The sequence below is a fragment of the Schistocerca piceifrons genome, chromosome 1, assembly GCF_021461385.2.
Source record: "Schistocerca piceifrons isolate TAMUIC-IGC-003096 chromosome 1, iqSchPice1.1, whole genome shotgun sequence".
In the NCBI taxonomy this organism is placed as follows: Eukaryota; Metazoa; Arthropoda; class Insecta; order Orthoptera; family Acrididae; genus Schistocerca; species Schistocerca piceifrons.
Genome location: NC_060138.1, coordinates 890,754,142 through 890,772,151, shown reverse-complemented (window position 1 = coordinate 890,772,151; position 18,010 = coordinate 890,754,142). Strand labels below are relative to the sequence as shown.

Below are 18,010 nucleotides of genomic sequence, written 5' to 3'. Positions count from 1 at the left end.
TGATTTATGTTAAGCTATATAGTGTTCATCATGTGCCTCGACTACAAATATTCGTGGGTAATAAAATAATGAACAGTCTTTTCCACTCTGTTATTAATTCTGGAATTCTAGAAACACAGGGAGAAACCGAGACACTGAGCTTTTCATTTGCTATATTAGAGAGCTTCTATGCGGTTCTTATTCCGAACCTGGTTTGACTCGATTTGGTATACTTTTTCTATTGCCTTTGTAATATCCCTAACAGTTTCTGTACGATATGCGCGGCTGCTTCGCGTGTCTAAAACGCGATTTTGTGAATGTTTCTGTGGCAAAGCCTGTCCGTAGTTCTAGAGATGCGATTGTTTTCGCTTCCGCCGTTTGTGCTTCGCAGTTGAAATCAGTCAAAAGCGCTACCACGTGTCAGAGATTCCTTAAGCTGACTCGACCGTAGGAGTGCAGAATCATTGTATTTTCACGCATTTCAGTGTTTACGAGACCATTCTTCTAGAACTATCGATCGAACGCTGATATATTTGTGAAGGTACATTCATCGACGTATGTGGATGCGGTTTACAAAATGTGCTGCGCCTAGAATGAGTAGCAGAGAAGTAATAAAGTTAAACTTGATACACAATGCGGCAGTTTTTCATCCATTTCAGTGTTTATGATGTCATATCTCCTGAAATATGACAGATAAGTGGTTCTTACCCTGACAGTGATTGTTGCCAGAGAGTAAGAGACATGTGTGTCAAGTTTGGTTGAAATTGGTTCTGTGGGTAAGCAGATGTGGAACATACACACAGACATAAATATACATACATCCATTTTTGTGAGATGTATGGATATACAGAAGATATCCCCGAAAAAGTTTGTCGTTGGAGTTCGGGTTGATCCTGCATACAGGTTATCCCGTTTATCCCGACCACCCAAAGTAATGTTTTCTTCAAAAGTGAAATAAAAGATCATCACACAAACGTTGTTTTAGTTACCAAGAGGGCACTAACCAGCGTGATTGCCTTTCTAGTAACTTTGTTCGTTACGAGGATAAGAACAGCAGTGCGTCTTTTTTAAATAGCAACCTGTAATTTTTGTTTGGCTGCCCACATCCTCTCTTCAAGACCTGTTCAGAAACGTACCACAGTGTACTATTCACGTAAGCACGACGTTATTAAAAACTTAACACATAACTGACTTGACTCTCCTGTACTAGCAAACAGTACATGCATGAGAGTAACCTACCTTGTCCACATGCTGGAGCTGACAGTAAACAAATGAAAACAAAAGAAAATGCTCACCACCGTAATCAGTTGAAGTTTTTTGTCTGAGTTGAGCGTAATCCAACGAAAACAAGTTAGAGATACTGTTCATCTATGGTGAATGCAAGTTAGTAGAACAGTAATGACCGGCGTACATTTTCTTTGTCTTTTATTCGTTCATTCTCAGATCCAGTATGCGAAAGTGTTACATAACTCTGGGTACTGTGTGCTAGTGCAGGAGAGTAAAAGCCAATTATGTCGTACATTTTTAATAACGTCATGGTTACGTGAATGGCACACTGTGATACGTTTTCGAACTGGTCTTGCGGAGGTGAAGTGGTTCGGCGAAGAAGAGATACAGGGTGTTCAGGTTAAACATAGACTAGTATAAAATTAAATAACTAGAAATAATTGAGAGATTTATTGACTGTATTTTTATACAAGTGTTTTTTTTCTTTTGCACACCTAATACAAGTCGATATGCGTATCATTAGTGGCGCAACAGACACGCAGTCTGTGTCCCAGTTCTCTCCAAGTGTTTTGCAGCACTGCAGGCGTAACATTCGTCACAACTGCACGAATGCGATGACAAGATTTGGCAGATCACGAACTGGTGTCCGGTACATTTGATTCTTGATAATTCCCCACATAAAGAAATCAAGTGGTGTGTTGTCTGGTCTTCTAGTGGGGGCCACGCAATCGATGGACTACCTCTCCCAATACAGCGGTTCGCAAAATGGAATGGTGCGCTATCTTGTAGCATGATCATTTCACGAGGAATTTGTGACATAGCATACAGCAACATGTCTATCTACACTGTTGCATTAACTGCAGGCTCCGCGGAGGAGAATGCTCCGATTGAGGTATCCTTCAACAATCCATTTGATTTGGAGAGTCACTTTCGCTCTTTATCTCTACGTGGGAATGGGGTTCCGTTACCCATATGCGGCAGGTTTGCATGTTTACCGTGCCGGAAGTATGGAGTGTAGCCTCTTTCCAGAAACAGACGAAATCGAGGAATGATTCGTGTTCATCCATTTTAGCCAGAACTGTCTCCGCGAATGCCTTCGTCAGGCTTGCTTTTGTGACGATGCTGCAGTTTGTACGCCCGAAGGCGCTACTTTTTACGGACAACATCCTGTAATGTCAAATGAGGTAACTGTTGTTGCAGTTTGCTTGTCGCATTGACTTACAAGGGCTCCGTAGGAATGACGTACAGATTAATTCAACAGCAGCCTCTGAAACTGCTCGCATGGCGTGGTGGCCCGACATCGAAAGCGAACTCTCTGTTTCAAAAGAAGCCTTGTGTTAGGTGTTATTTAAAAATGACGTAGCCTACTGCTGTTTGTACCTTTGTAACGACCAGATTTACAAGAAAGGCAGCCATGCTGATTAATGTCTCCCTAGTAGCCAAAAAACATTTGCTTCATACAGGGTGTTTCAGAAGTGATGGTCAGTATTCAGGGAGATAACAGAAATGATCATTCGAAACAAAAAGTCAAGTAAATATGAGTTCTAAAAGGCATACCTTAAGAGCTATGAGTGAAACAAATCTCTTCTACTGAAAGCTCGTTGCTTTCCATATTTTGGGAGGTGGTAGTATGGACCAAAACAAGAAAAAAAATGTTCAGTAAACATGTGCCCTAAAAAGCATACCTTGAAAGTTATGAGCAGTAGTTCATTAGAAGAGTTCTGCTTCAAAGTAGCGAAGGTATACCTTTCAAGGTATGCATTTTAGAACTCATGTTTACTGGACAATATTTTCTTGTTTTGGTCCATATTACCACTTTCCAAAATATGGAAGGCAAAGAGCTTAAAGGAGAAGAAATTTGTTTTACAGAATCGAAGAGCAAGAATTGCTCATAGCTCTTGAGATATGCGTTTTAGAGCCCATGTTTACTTGACTTTTTTGTTTCGAATGATCATTCCTGTCACATCCCTGAATATTGATCATCACACACACACACACACACATATATATATATATATATATATATATATATATATATATATATATATATATATATGAATCCCGTGGTAAACCTTCAGAGAATACTTGCAAGGCGTTTTCATCGCAATGGAAGGCAATTTGAGGCAGTATATGAGCCGGCGACAGTTTCACAGCAAGAACTACAAACTCTAAAAGAATCAATGCCGAAGAGAATTTTTGAGATAACTGGGAAGAATGGTGGTTAGACAAGTACTAACAGTGCAGTAACACCATAGGATGGTGAGTGCCTTTATACCAGTTTTCATGCAGGAAAAGCAAACAACTTATTTTGTTGCTCGTGTTATGAAAGAAATTATGTAATTCCGTCGTTATTGTTTATGTCTTGAATGTCGGTACTATTATCATAGCAAATTCGAAACACTTATGCTTCAGACATTGTACTATTACTTTCGTGGAACCCTGCCATATATTATTTTGCTTCTGGACAGAAAGTTACTTGGGACGCTCAAGATAAATTGGACAGCCTGTATACCTGTCGCACTTGAAAACGTAAGTGGCCGGACATGTGTGTGCACCGAAGAAAATTTTTCAGTTAAAATGATGAGTATCTGAGGTCCAAACGACAACTTTAACTTTTACCAAACAGGAATGTTTGCAAGAGAAACGATGTTGTTCTCGCGAAAACCTGTAGGATAAATTTAGAGAACCGGTACTGGAGGAAGAACTGGGCGTGCGTCGCGCGAAGGCAACATCTGAATAAAATAAGAGAAACGACGACGCTAACCGAGGAATACTGTCTATTCAGCCACTTTTCGTTTGTTCCACAGCAGGCGCGCATACAAGGCACGGTTCTGAGAGGGAGGCGGCTCAGTCTTTCTACCTTCATCCTCATGCTCCCCTCTCCCCCACCCACCCCCACACCGAATTGTAGTTTGCTGTCGCCATTACTTTTAACGTATCAGTGTTGCCTAGTATTTTAATAATAATAACATTGAATATATAAAAAAGTTAATGTAATGGGTGTTTTTCCGGTTCTACCTGCGCATCCGCAAACTGCGTCGGATTTGCTGTAAGTAGCAGGTGTGTTCAATCTGTAAGTAGGCTACTATTCCAGAACACACGCTCATCCGTAGTTTCTTATGCAAAATCTGATTCTGCAATAAAAAATGTGGGTTCCCATTTGAAATTTTATAGTTGCCTCCGCCCCACCCATAGGAGGCTGGGATGGCGGGCTAATTTTTGCACCAGCAGATGTCCCCCTCGAAAATAATCAACTTTGGATTCTACACATTTTCTCGTGTGAAGCTTACTTTTCGAGTTATTCTGGTTTGTCAACTTAAAATTTACACCCTTTGTGCATATAAAAGTGTTTGGTTGTAGTAAAATGTTCTATGGGCAGGAGGGGGAGGGGAGGGTTCATGATACCTATGACGCCCACTTTGCATCAGCTCCTGCTCCGTACGCGAAGAGATTAGAACAGAAAATTGCAAATATTGGTAGGAAGTACTTGCACCATGTGGAGTGAATGCCTAGATGTGGACAGGGAGAATGGCGGAAAGTGTGAAAGGAGATGCACGGTGGGCGCAAGTGGCGCTTTGCAGCCGTGGTCCAGCGACCAGCAGATAAGCCCCGGGGCGCTGCCTCTGGCAGGTCAGGGTCGCAGATCGGCCACCGTTGCATCAGCGGCCGCCGTCGCCACGGGGTTTCACCATTTCCCCGGTCATGCGCGGCTCTCACCACGTTCAGACCGAATTGTTTCACTCCTTATGCATAACTATGCTCGGCGTGTAGCATTTCTGAGATGTTAAAATTGCGAGCAATAAAGGGACTCTGTCGCCAGCACCAGTAATGTTGTTCCGATCGAGGTGCCGGGCGCAAATCACATACCTTTCTTCTGAGGTGGCCTGCTACTTCCTTCCCATTCCTTGTTCAAACAACACAGGATTTCCCTGCGACTCTGTAGGACTACCAACCCAACCGGCCTGCCTTTCCTGTTCTATTCGCAGATGGAGAAGGGAAAAACGACTATCCATATGCCTCCGCGCGAACCCTAATTTCAATTATCTTCTTTTCGCGATTCTTATGCGGAATATAGGTAAGCAGCAGTAGAGTCATTCTGCAGTCAGACTCAAATGCCAATTCTCTACATTTTTCTCAATAGTGTTTTGCGAAAAGAATATCGTCGTCGCTCCGGGTATTCCCATTTCAGCTCCTCCGAAATACTCGCGCTTTGCTCGAATCCACCGGTAACAAATCCAGCAGCCCGCCTTTGAATTACTTCGATGCCTCCTAATCATCTTGGGGTTTAAGCTCTTTTTGTCCGTGTTTGCTTTAACAATACATATGTTTTTGGATAGGGTCCGCCTTCAGCAAAACACAGTTTTGTTCTTTGTCCAAAACATGTTTCACTGCAGTTGCAGCACCATCAGTGGGCTTTTTATTTTATGGCTGTTAAACGTAAATAATGAACTTTACTGTTTGTATAGATGTAAATATTAGTTTTCAAATCGTAATTACAGATTTTCGAAGAAAGACATAAAATTATGAATTCATACCTTTTTACCACATGGTGTGGTTCTCCTGATGTGCTACGTTTTCACAGTGACTGATTTCCTTCATCTGCAGCCTCATGCAACTTAGTGTAGACAAAATTATTTATACAAAAATTACGATTTGGAGACTGTTATGACTATGCCTGAAATTAATTAATTCTATGTGGAAGGTTGTGTGTGTGTGTGTGTGTGTGTGTGTGTGTGTGTGTGTCTATTTACAATATGTTTCACTAATGTTTTCTGTTTTCCTCACCTTCTTCATTGTGTTATTCAGCAGTCACTATCACCGTTTCACTGTTTACCAGCTGTAAAAACAAGCCGCGCGGGATTAGCCGAGCGGTCAGGGGCGCTGCTGTCATGGACTGTGCGGCTGGTCCAGGCGGAGGTTCGAGTCCTCCCTCGGACATGGGTGTGTGTGTTCGTCCTTAAGATAATTTAGGTTAAGTAGTGTGTTAGCTTAGGGACTGATGACCTTAGCAGTTAAGTCCCATAAGATTTCACTCACATTTTGTTTGTTTGTAAAAACAAGATGACGGACAGTGGAAAAGTTGAAGGTGTTCTATGTCTTTCAGAGGTGTCTGTCTGTCTGTCTGTGTGTGTGTGTGTGTGTGTAAAGGGAGAGAGAAGGAGAGAGAGAGAGAGAGAGAGAGAGAGAGAGAGAGAGAGAGAGAGAATGTTTAAGGATTTTTCATTATTATATATATATACCTCCACTAGGACCTTGCCTAGAACAGTGGTGCGGGTCTCCCGCATAGTCCCCTATGCTCCTCGAGGTATGGGACCTCATCATATATATATATATATATATATATATATATATATATATATAAATATATATATATATATATATATATATAATCCTTAAACCTTCTCTCTCTCTCTCTCTCTCTACACACACACACACACACACACACACACACACACACATAACCTTCCACATAGAATTAATTAATTTCAGGCATAGCCATAACAGTTTCCAAATCGTAATTTTTGCTTAAATAATTTTGTCTACACTAAGTGGTATGTGGTTGCAGGTGACAAACTGTGAAAGGAATCAGTCTCTGTAAAATCGTATCACATCTGGAAAACTACACCATGTGGTAAAAAGGTATGAATTCATAATTTTAAATCTTTCTTCTGAAATGTGTAATTACGATTTAAAAGCTAATATTGAAATGTGTACAAACAGTAAAGATCATTCTGTGTTTAACAGCCATAAAATAAAAGCCCACTGATGATGCTGCAACTGCAGTGAAACATGATTGGGACAAAGAACAAAACTGTGTTTTGCTGAAGGCAGACCCCATCCAAAAACATATGTATTCGATGTCTCCGTTTAATACAGTATGGTGAGATCCCAAACACTCGAGTGGTACTGAAGAATGGACCGCAATAGCGTTCTATACGTGTCCCGTTTTGTAGATGGGCTAAACTTCCCTAGAATTCTCCCAATAAACCGATATCGACCATTTGTCTTCCCTACTATTGACCTTACGTGCTCGTTTCATTTCATATCGTTTTGTATCGCTACTGCAAGATATTTAATTGTTGTGACTGCGTCAAGTCAAGAAACATACCACCAATACTACTTAAAATATCACACTACCGATTTCCCAACTCATCTGCATTAAATTAAATTTTTCTACATTTAGAATAATTTGCCATTCATCACATGGTCACTCAGCGACAATACTTTCCCGTACACGTCATCAGCAAACTGTCGCAGACTTCTGGGTCGTTCAGATCATTTATATATATAGAGCACAAGAGCAGTTGGATCACACTTCCTTGGGCACTCCTGACGCTATTCTTGTCTCTGACGAACACCCGCCGTCCAGAACTATGTACTGGGTTCTACAGGGCGTCTGCTAAGTTCAAATGGTTGAAATGGCTCTGAGCACTATGGGACTTAACATCTGAGGCCATCAGTCCCCTAGACTTAGCCCTACTTAAACCTAACTAACCTAAGGACATCACACACATCCATGCCCGAGGCAGGATTCGAACCTGCGACCGTAGCAGCAGCGCGGTTCCAGACTGAAGCGCCTAGAACCGCTCGGCCACGTCTGATACGTCAATCCCTATTTTTAAATAGTTATAATTTCTTTTATTTATGAACCAATTTTCTTTTAATTATCTTTGTTAAAGACAGCACTCCTTGAGGTTGTGTTTCATACAATTTTTTCTTTTGTTTCAGTTGGAAATACCTCCTGTGTCGACTGTGGAAGAACGGGCCAAAACAGCAACTAGTAATGAGATTTGGGATCTGTGATGCGAGTACTAAAGTGATGGAGGGTTAAACAAGGGACCATGCAACAATGGATGAAAAACAGATAAAAATTTCCATTCCTATTTATTAAAACAACGAGCGTCGCCGGTGCAAGAAGATGGCGAAGACCACCAACTTGGAGGACACCAGAGTTCGTGAAATGTTCACGACGGCCTTACGAAATCATTGCGTCAAGGATCTCGTGGAAGTGGTCTTTCACGTTAGGTAGTTGCAACGATTCTTAAGAAAGATCTCACTTCTACGCCACGCAAGCCACATTATGTGCAGCAATTGTTTCCTGATGACTGTGAAACAAAAGTAGTTATAAGAAAATTGGTTCTTAAATAATGAAATTATAATTGTTTACAAAGAGGGAGTGACGTATCAGACATCTGTATTACTTAAGAAGTCTTCGAGCAACTTATATATCAGGAAACCTACTTCATATGCTTTGGACCTTTGTTAACAGTCTGTTGCAGGGTACTGTGTCCATCATAGTGGAACAGAATATAAGAGTTCTTTGCGGTGCCTGCCCACAGTGCACAGTGCAGCTCTGTTTGTACTGAGTTGGGACGATAGGCTGGATGGTTATGCCAGAAGAGGAGCCGTGGCGAGTGCAGCGTGGCTGGGCCGGGGGACACGGAGCAAACAGCAGCCGAGGTGCTGCCCAGCTGTGGCGCCGCCCCGTTATGCAACACACGTCTGTCTGCAGCGGCACCAGCGCACCGCCCGGTAACTGGAGCATGCAGCAACGGCCCCACCACCCAACAACACGGAGAACCATCTCAAGAGCACAGCATCCACATCTGTAACTCTTCTGAAGTGACAGGAACTCTATGCGACTCCCGAAGGCAGCCAGAAATCTTTGTACTGACGCATCCAGATAGCTTACGAGAAGAAATAATAATGAGCATTTACCTGGATTCGCGGTTGACTGTTCATATAGGTAATTGTTAAAATAGCGATCTTCAGTTTTAATTATTCAAAGAATTACCAGCCAGAGGTGTTCAAAGTGCTTAGGGGGGTAGGACGTCAAACGGGCCGATTTGGAGCAGGAGAGGCGCCACAGGACATTTTAATTTCCACTTTTACACATAAATTCATAAAACTTTCTCAGCATGACCAGGAAGGATTTAGGATTCGCTCTCATAGCAGTGGAAGTTCAAAAACATTACAAAATAAAATTTTTTATGCGTGCAATTTCTTCATTTTTTTCACTTATTTTTGGATGCATTTGTTGCTACAGGTACACTTTTCTTCATTAGTAAGAGAGAGACTTCGATGAATTCTGTACAGCATGCAAACCATTGCTATTTGGGGAGCAAAATAACTGATGATGGTCGAAGTAGAGAGGATATAAAATGTAGACTGGTAATGGCAAGGAAAGCGTTTCTGAAGAAGAGAAATTTCTTAACATCGAGTATAGATTTAAGTGTCTGGAAGTCGTTTCTGAAAGAATTTGTATGGAGTGTAGCCATGTATGGAAGTGAAACATAGACGATAAATAGTTTAGACAAGAAGAGAATAGAAGTTTTCGAAATGTGATGCTACAGAAGAATACTGAAGAGAGGAGGTATTGAAAAGAATTGGGGAGAAATGGAGTTTGTGGCACAACTTGACTAGAAGAAGGGATCGGTTGGTGGGACATGTTCTGAGGCATCAAGGGATCACCAATTTAGTATTGGTGGGCAGCGTGGAGGGTAAAAATCGTAGAGGGAGACCAAGAGATGAATACACTAAGCAGATTCAGAAGGATGTAGGTTGCAGTAGGTACTGGGAGATAAAGAAGCTTGCACAGGACAGAGTAGCATGGAGAGCTGCATCAAACCAGTCTCAGGACTGAAGACCACAACAACAAAAACAACAACATGCAAACCATACTTACTGGTGTATGGAACTCTAGAATTTATTTAATTTATGAAGAAATTAATGAGCTGTTACATTTTAAACGTCATGTTTAGAAAAAACTAAAATTGTATAGTTAGTTATCTCAAATTCTACCACATTTCTCAATAGACTTGGAAAATTCTCGAGTTTCATACACCTGTAAGTATGGTGTTTTATGCTGCTCAAAATTAATCGAAGAATCTCTCTTACTTATGAAGGAAAGTGTACATATAGCAACAAATGCAGCCAATAGTGAGTGAGAAAATTATTTTGTTGTGTTTTGAACTTCCTCTGCTGTGAGTGTGAATCCTGAATCCTTCCTCTTCATGCTGATTGATTTTCATGAATTTATTTCTAAAAGTATAGACAGTGGAAATTAAAATGTCGTGTGGTGCCTCTCCTGCTCCAAGTCGGCCCGTTTGACGTCCTACCCCCCTTAATTTGCAGGCTTTTATTAATTGTTTTCCTTCATTTCGTTTTTAAATACTCCTTGCTTTAATCCATGTTCACGCGTCTTGTTAGATCCTAAGCGGGTACTCGAAGACCAATAAAGTCTAGTGACATAGGTCTAGTTGGTGTATCTACAATTCGGTCTGAATTACTCTTAACCATTTAACCAAGGAGGACAGCGGCGAGGTTCCATATTGAAAAGACATCCAAATACGGACCGTGTACGGCGTGGTGTTCTCATATGTAATGTCGTTTGTTGTGGCTCTATTTTATGTGAATCCTAACAGAGAGAGTATTAGGGAATTGGAACTCATCACATACCGGTATAATGATCTTTCAGTATATTCATATGCATACGAATTTTCTTTCGTTCAATTATTTCACGCGTCGTGGCTCTTTGTATCTCGTGTTTCATGCATATATGTTGTGTGGGTCTTGGTGACTTAACTATGCTTTGAATAGAATTACATATATTTCTACTTCAAGATTTTAAAAGTTATACGCAATGCCTTGCCATTATTTGCAAAATTTGATGTGTTGCCGCCGGAGCTCCACATTGCTGCCGGTATCTAGCTATTCCACGTAATGTTCATTCTGTCTTCAGCAAAGACAGTAGTTTTCCTGAACTGTCATTGCGATCTTTAGATAACAACAGTGAACAGCAAGCTTCGGTTCTTTTTTTTAGCATGGCCTTTCAGAACAGAAGGCAGGTTTGCGGTTGGAGTTTGCAGGAGGTGTTGGCACTCGTCACTTTATAAATAACGTGTGTGCCTTGTGCTAGTGACCGTTCAGAATTTTTAGATAATACAGCTAGGCTAGCATTTGAGGCAGACATGCTCACTGCAACTATCTTTGCTACAAGCCGAGTTACTTACACACTGTAAATGCTAGGCCATCAGAACTTGATACATTTGTGGAAACCACTTAAATAGTCTATTCGTGCCATTATTATTGCTCTGCAGAAGAAATTGACTTCCCCTACCTCTTCACTGATGATTTTCCTCTGTAACCTTTGGAGTAACACAGCGTTATCTAATTATTTATTGGTCTTAACATTATATATCAGAGGGTATTTTAATACAGGGCATATTTCAGGATACATTCTTGCGACTAAAGCAGATATAGGCGGCATTGTTCATGAATGGACTCACTGCAGCTTACCAGATACATTTAATTACGAACCCAAACAATCGCCTCGTATTTGCAAAGTGTTTATTGTGCGACGTTCTTGCTTCAGATGCATTTAGGTGTACTGAATACTGTAGCGAGAGGTAAGACATAAAATATTATTCAGGCGACACGAAAACCTGTTAAGAAAGTCACCGTGACTTACATTTAAAATGCGCTGTTGCCAGCGAAACAGAATAACCTTCCTAACCAGTTTTCCTGTCGCTCTGCTGTATGGGCAACGGAGTGGAGTACGGTGACGAGAGTTTGGTGTCATTGAAATCCGCTGGTAAGAAGGTGCACAGAGAGAGCATTCGGCGGTAAACTGTGCTCCGCTATTAAAACGTTACACAGGAGCGAGTGCGTAATGCTGTCTCTCTCTCTCTCTCATCGCTCTCTTTCTCATCCACAAATACACAGAGAGCGAACAGGCGTCTTAATGGCTCGTAAAAGCTGCCGGACGTGTCTGTTTAGCGCAGCATTTTGCATCCACCTGCTGAAATTCGCTATAAACGGCGGAGTTGCCGCTATGACGTATCGGCACGAGGCAGAGTGAGTCGACATTAACGACTTGAAAAGAACTGATACTGAGAACTTAAATTATAAAGCGCAACACTTTCTACGGTGCACTGGTCGTTAAATTTCCCACAGATTGTAAATATTTCAAAGGACGACCTGTATGTTAATAAATAGTTTTTATTCAAGCATTAGCTTATCCTGGTAATCACAATATTATTTAAGATTCATTTATTTCCTTTCTAACCTAAAACGATATTGAAGCAAATCATAACGCTAAGGCTTTTTTAAGTCACAAGTTTGATACTGTGTTTTTTAATGCTTATCTTGGGTTATTCTTCGGACAATAGTTTTTCTTAGACTTCTTTTGTTATGTGCCGTTTCAGGTACTTCATTTTTTACTCTCTTACTTCGCTGATGACACACCTTCGCGGTATCGCATTTCAAATGATTCCAGCTTCTTTTCAGGTTTTCTGCGCTTCACTTTCACTTCCGTTCATGCAGACATCGTCTCACATAAAACCCCTTACTAATATTTGATACCAGTCTAGTTGATTCTTATTCATTTAAGAGATGCCTTCAGGCGTTAGTGGGGTCGTACCGAGGCTCATTATTGAAAAATGCTTCAACGTCGACTAAAATAAGAACTAAGCACATAAGATGCTCATATGATAGGCGACAAATGTGTGATACAAAGAAGTCGTATGTAATACTGACATTAAATTTTCAGCCGCGTGGGTAATACCTCAAATGATACAAACTATATTCTTTCTCCTTGAAATACCATTTCTTCTCTAACGGATAGTACTGACAGTACGATGTTTACATTGCTACATGGCAGTGAATACTGTCAATACAATGGAAGGAGTTATTATTTTTACTTTACAACTGAATCTTACTGCTGCCCAGCAGACGAGAACTCACGTTCAATATTAAGTTATTCTAGAGTGTCACTGGTAAAATTAAAATATACGCTTGTAGTGGTATGCTGCAACTATTGTGCGAAGATTTTCTGTGTATCACATTGACAGAATCATTTGAAGACTTCAGTTTTGTTCGATGTGCCTCATAGTTTCGGAAGGTTGTCTAATATGGCTTTCAAAGGTAATACACTCCTGGAAATTGAAATAAGAACACCGTGAATTCATTGTCCCAGGAAGGGGAAACTTTATTGACACATTCCTGGGGTCAGATACATCACATGATCACACTGACAGAACCACAGGCACATAGACACAGGCAACAGAGCATGCACAATGTCGGCACTAGTACAGTGTATATCCACCTTTCGCAGCAATGCAGGCTGCTATTCTCCCATGGAGACGATCGTAGAGATGCTGGATGTAGTCCTGTGGAACGGCTTGCCATGCCATTTCCACCTGGCGCCTCAGCTGGACCAGCGTTCGTGCTGGACGTGCAGACCGCGTGAGACGACGCTTCATCCAGTCCCAAACATGCTCAATGGGGGACAGATCCGGAGATCTTGCTGGCCAGGGTAGTTGACTTACACCTTCTAGAGCACGTTGGGTGGCACGGGATACATGCGGACGTGCATTGTCCTGTTGGAACAGCAAGTTCCCTTGCCGGTCTAGGAATGGTAGAACGATGGGTTCGATGACGGTTTGGATGTGCCGTGCACTATTCAGTGTCCCCTCGACGATCACCAGTGGTGTACGGTCAGTGTAGGAGATCGCTCCCCACACCATGATGCCGGGTGTTGGCCCTGTGTGCCTCGGTCGTATGCAGTCATGATTATGGCGCTCACCTGCGCGGCGCCAAACACGCATACCACCATCATTGGCACCAAGGCAGAAGCGACTCTCATCGCTGAAGACGACACGTCTCCATTCGTCCCTCCATGGTAGAACGATGGGTTCGATGACGGTTTGGATGTACCGTGCACTATTCAGTGTCCCCTCGACGATCAGCAGTAGTGTACGGCCAGTGTAGGAGATCGCTCCCCACACCATGATGCCGGGTGTTGGCCCTGTGTGCCTCGGTCGTATGCAGTCCTGATTGTGGCGCTCACCTGCGCGGCGCCAAACACGCATACCACCATCATTGGCACCAAGGCAGAAGCGACTCTCATCGCTGAAGACGACACGTCTTCATTCGTCCCTCCATTCACGCCTGTCGCGACACCACTGGAGGCGGGCTGCACGATGTTGGGGCGTGAGCGGAAGACGGCCTAACGGTGTGCGGGACCGTAGCCCAGCTTCATGGAGACGGTTGCGAATGGTCCTCGCCAATACCCCAGGAGCAACAGTGTCCCTAATTTGCTGGGAAGTGGCGGTGCGGTCCCCTACGGCACTGCGTAGGATCCTACGGTCTTGGCGTGCATCCGTGCGTCGCTGCGGTCCGGTCCCAGGTCGACGGGCACGTGCACCTTCCGCCGACCACTGGCGACAACATCGATGTACTGTGGAGACCTCACGCCCCACGTGTTGAGCAATTCGCCGGTACGTCCACCCAGCCTCCCGCATGCCCACTATACGCCCTCGCTCAAAGTCCGTCAACTGCACATACGGTTCACGTCCACGCTGTCGCGGCATGCTACCAGTGTTAAAGACTGCGATGGAGCTCCGTATGCCACGGCAAACTGGCTGACACTGACGGCGGCGGTGCACAAATGCTGCGCAGTTAGCGCCATTCGACGGCCAACACCGCGGTTCCTGGTTTGTCCGCTGTGCCGTGCGTGTGATCATTGCTTGTACAGCCCTCTCGCAGTGTCCGTAGCAAGTATGGTGGGTCTGACACACCGGTGTCAATGTGTTCTTTTTTCCATTTCCAGGAGTGTATATTATAATCAACCAGGAAAGAGCTTGACAGAAAAAATGGGCATGAATTTTCTTATTGCTATTCTTTCAGTTACAATGCTGTAAGTATCAGCTACTTCACAACTCACCAGAATAAAAAAAAATATTCTCCTGAATTTATTATTGTGACCTACAGAGATTTAAGCAGTACTGTCGAATGGATCACTTACAATTACTAATTATTTCTCTGTTAACTAAAGTTTAGAAACTGGTAACTGATTTCTGTTTGTACCGAAAACGATGCTGCGCATTCATTATTTAGATTTTTATTTCGAGCTCTGGAGACGTTATATACGACATTAAGGTTAACAGCTATATTTTATAGCGAATATACATAATTATAGCGCCGAACAGTGTTATATACGAACGCAATTGGTGGTAACGTATTTTAAGGCAGGTCACAAGTAAAAAATGCTGAGCGCTTAAACTAAATTTCGTGTCAAAATTTGCTAATAAGTAGTGAAGTGATCAGAGATAGCGCTCATAGTTACAGAAACCTGAGTTGAACTTGAAGAAAACCAGTTGAATATGTTCTGGACTGACACGCAAGAGCTAAATCATATGCTGGAGCAAATACTTGATATCTGCGGCATATTGATGGTTGTCGTCAGAACAACAGAGTAGTGACGTCAGTGTGTACTACACGACACGTTGGCATTAACTCACAAAAGGAATTCGGTGGTAGGAAAACAGCAGATGATAACAGAATGTGAACAACTTGGAACAATGATAATTCACAGCACTTATCACGACATGAGACAGACTGCGGAGAAACGTTAAGGAGGCATTATATAAAGACCATCCTAGAAAATGGGGAGGGGAGGAGGAGGACGTCACTTACAGATGGACACAAATAGTATACCACAATGTAGTGGGTTATGTTGGTTATAGTTCTTAGGCAACGCGACTTCTGGTTTCAGTTTTACTAACTCTATTTCGTAAAGCATACAGTTATTTACCTATCATATCCAGTGGAAGAGATTATTTATTAGTGATATATAATATTAAAAAAAAGTAAATTCGTAGTTAAAGGCCACTATGTCCTCAGTAAAAATCCGATTGAAATTCATGGTCATTGTACCATGCTTGAAATTACCTATCTGTCCTCGTTAGATGCGCCTGTTTGTTGGCTACCAGCGATACACCGTTACGTTGCGTGTTGCATAACCGAACTTTGTAAGGCGCTTTCCGAATGTCTGCTGCGTTTAACGTCGATTCTGTATCGCTAGTAAGCCAAAGAAGTAACTTACCTGTATCATTCCTTTGGGTTTGCTCTTTCGTATCCTCGGGTTCTCCAGACATAGCTGCAACAAACAGAGAGGAATGTTAGGATCATGCGAGTGCAGAGAGAGTAAAATGGTAGAGAACACGTTGATAGAATGTAGGTAATAGCATATGTTGACGCATTGTGAGCATATAAAATAAAACCAGAATATGTTATATTCGACATTAAGGTTAACAGCTATAATTTACAGCGAATACACATAATTATAGCAGCGAACAATGTTGCATACGAAAGGTTATTGGGGGTAATGTATTTTCAGAGATACGTCACAACTAAAAATGCAGAGCGCTACAAACTAAACTTCCAGTCTAAATTTGCTAATAAGATGTGATCAGAGATAGCAGTCATAGTTACAGAAAACTGAGTTAAACTTGAAGAAAGCAGTTGGGTATCTCCTCGACTGACAAGCAAAAGGTAAATCAAATGCTGAAGCAAATACTTGAAATAACTTTAGTAACAGTGAAACACTGGCGGGGCAGGACGAAAGCCAGCGCACAGTAGTTGAGTGGTTGATATTCTGCGGCGGATGGGGCGGCGGCAGGCGCGTTAGGCGTGTTTGGATGCCGTCCGACACGGAAGCACCCCGGGGCCCCCAGACCACTGGCAGTGCCTGCTGACAGTTACACGACCCGCCGGGTCACGCTGCGAATCATAAGCAACCGCCTGCAGGCGGACTTCGCTAGCTCTCCAGTTGTACGCGCTGATGCTATTGCGATCTTCATGTGCTAGGCAAGTATTCACGGACCTTATTTGTGGGCATTGTGACTTCCATTTGTTCTCGAATACAATGACTGATATTTTTATTGACAAAACCAGTTTCAACGTCGTAAATCTCATTCGCAAATTTTTGGGTATCGTTTTGTCGTAGGCCAAAAATTCAGTATCAGTGGAATGCAGTATGGCTAATGTGCCGTTTGCAATGTTACGATCATTAATATAATTTTATGTACTAAAACGAACTACGGCTCCATATTTTCATGAAGTGTGCGAGTGAAATTTTCAAACAACTGACAGCCTCTGACAGCTATGTATGTAACATATAGCTACAGCTCATCTGTACAAAACTGTGAATATGATATCTGATGATGGGTTATCCGGAAATGCGCAATATTAAGGTCATTCATTCATCGACTGATGATGTTTTACTAAGTGGCTTATTCGGCAGTGTACCGCTGCAGTTAATTGTGAAGACACCAAGCTCTTTCCTTTGTTGATCCATTTCTTCCTATTCTGTGTCTATTCCTCCCCCTCCCTCTACATTTTCCTGCTCTTCACTTCGTTGTAGTATTTACTATTGTACGATAGTATGTTGTTGTTGTTGTGGTCTTCAGTCCTGAGACTGGTTTGATGCAGCTCTCCATGCTACTCTATCCCGTGCAAGGTGCTTCATCTCCCAGTACGTACTGCAATCTACATCATTCTGTATCTGTTTAGTGTATTCATCTCTTGGTCTCCCTCTACGATTTTTACCCTCCACGCTGCCCTCCAGTACCAAATTGGTGATCCCTTGATGCCTCAGACAATGTCCTACCAACCGATCCCTTCTTCTAGTCAAGTTGTGCCACAAACTCCTCTTCTCCCCAATTCTATTCAATACCTCCTCATTAGTTATATGATCTACCCATCTAATCTTCAGCATTCTTCTGTAGCACCACATTTCGAAAGCTTCTATTCTCTTCTTGCCCAAACTAGTTATCGTCCATGTTTCACTTCCATACATGGCTACACTCCATACAAATACTTTCAGAAACGACTTTCTTACACTTAAATCTATACGATACTATAAGACTTGTTAAATCAATCTTTGCAGTAACAGATTTTCTAGTTCTTATTTCTGCGTTAATGCAATATAATATTTCATGTACTATGGTAGCCAATCATT

The 18,010-nt window shown here is 42.2% G+C and overlaps 1 protein-coding gene across 1 annotated transcript in view; it reads right to left on the bottom strand.

Moving 5' to 3' along the window:
• The window catches only part of LOC124716905, an 811,449-nt gene that overhangs the window by 414,513 nt on the left and 378,926 nt on the right, over window positions 1–18,010 (bottom strand). The window contains exon 2 of the mRNA XM_047243468.1: window positions 16,094–16,147. Coding sequence (XP_047099424.1) covers window positions 16,094–16,145 — 52 coding nt within the window. The 5' untranslated portion in view covers window positions 16,146–16,147. The remainder of the gene's footprint in view (window positions 1–16,093; window positions 16,148–18,010) is intronic.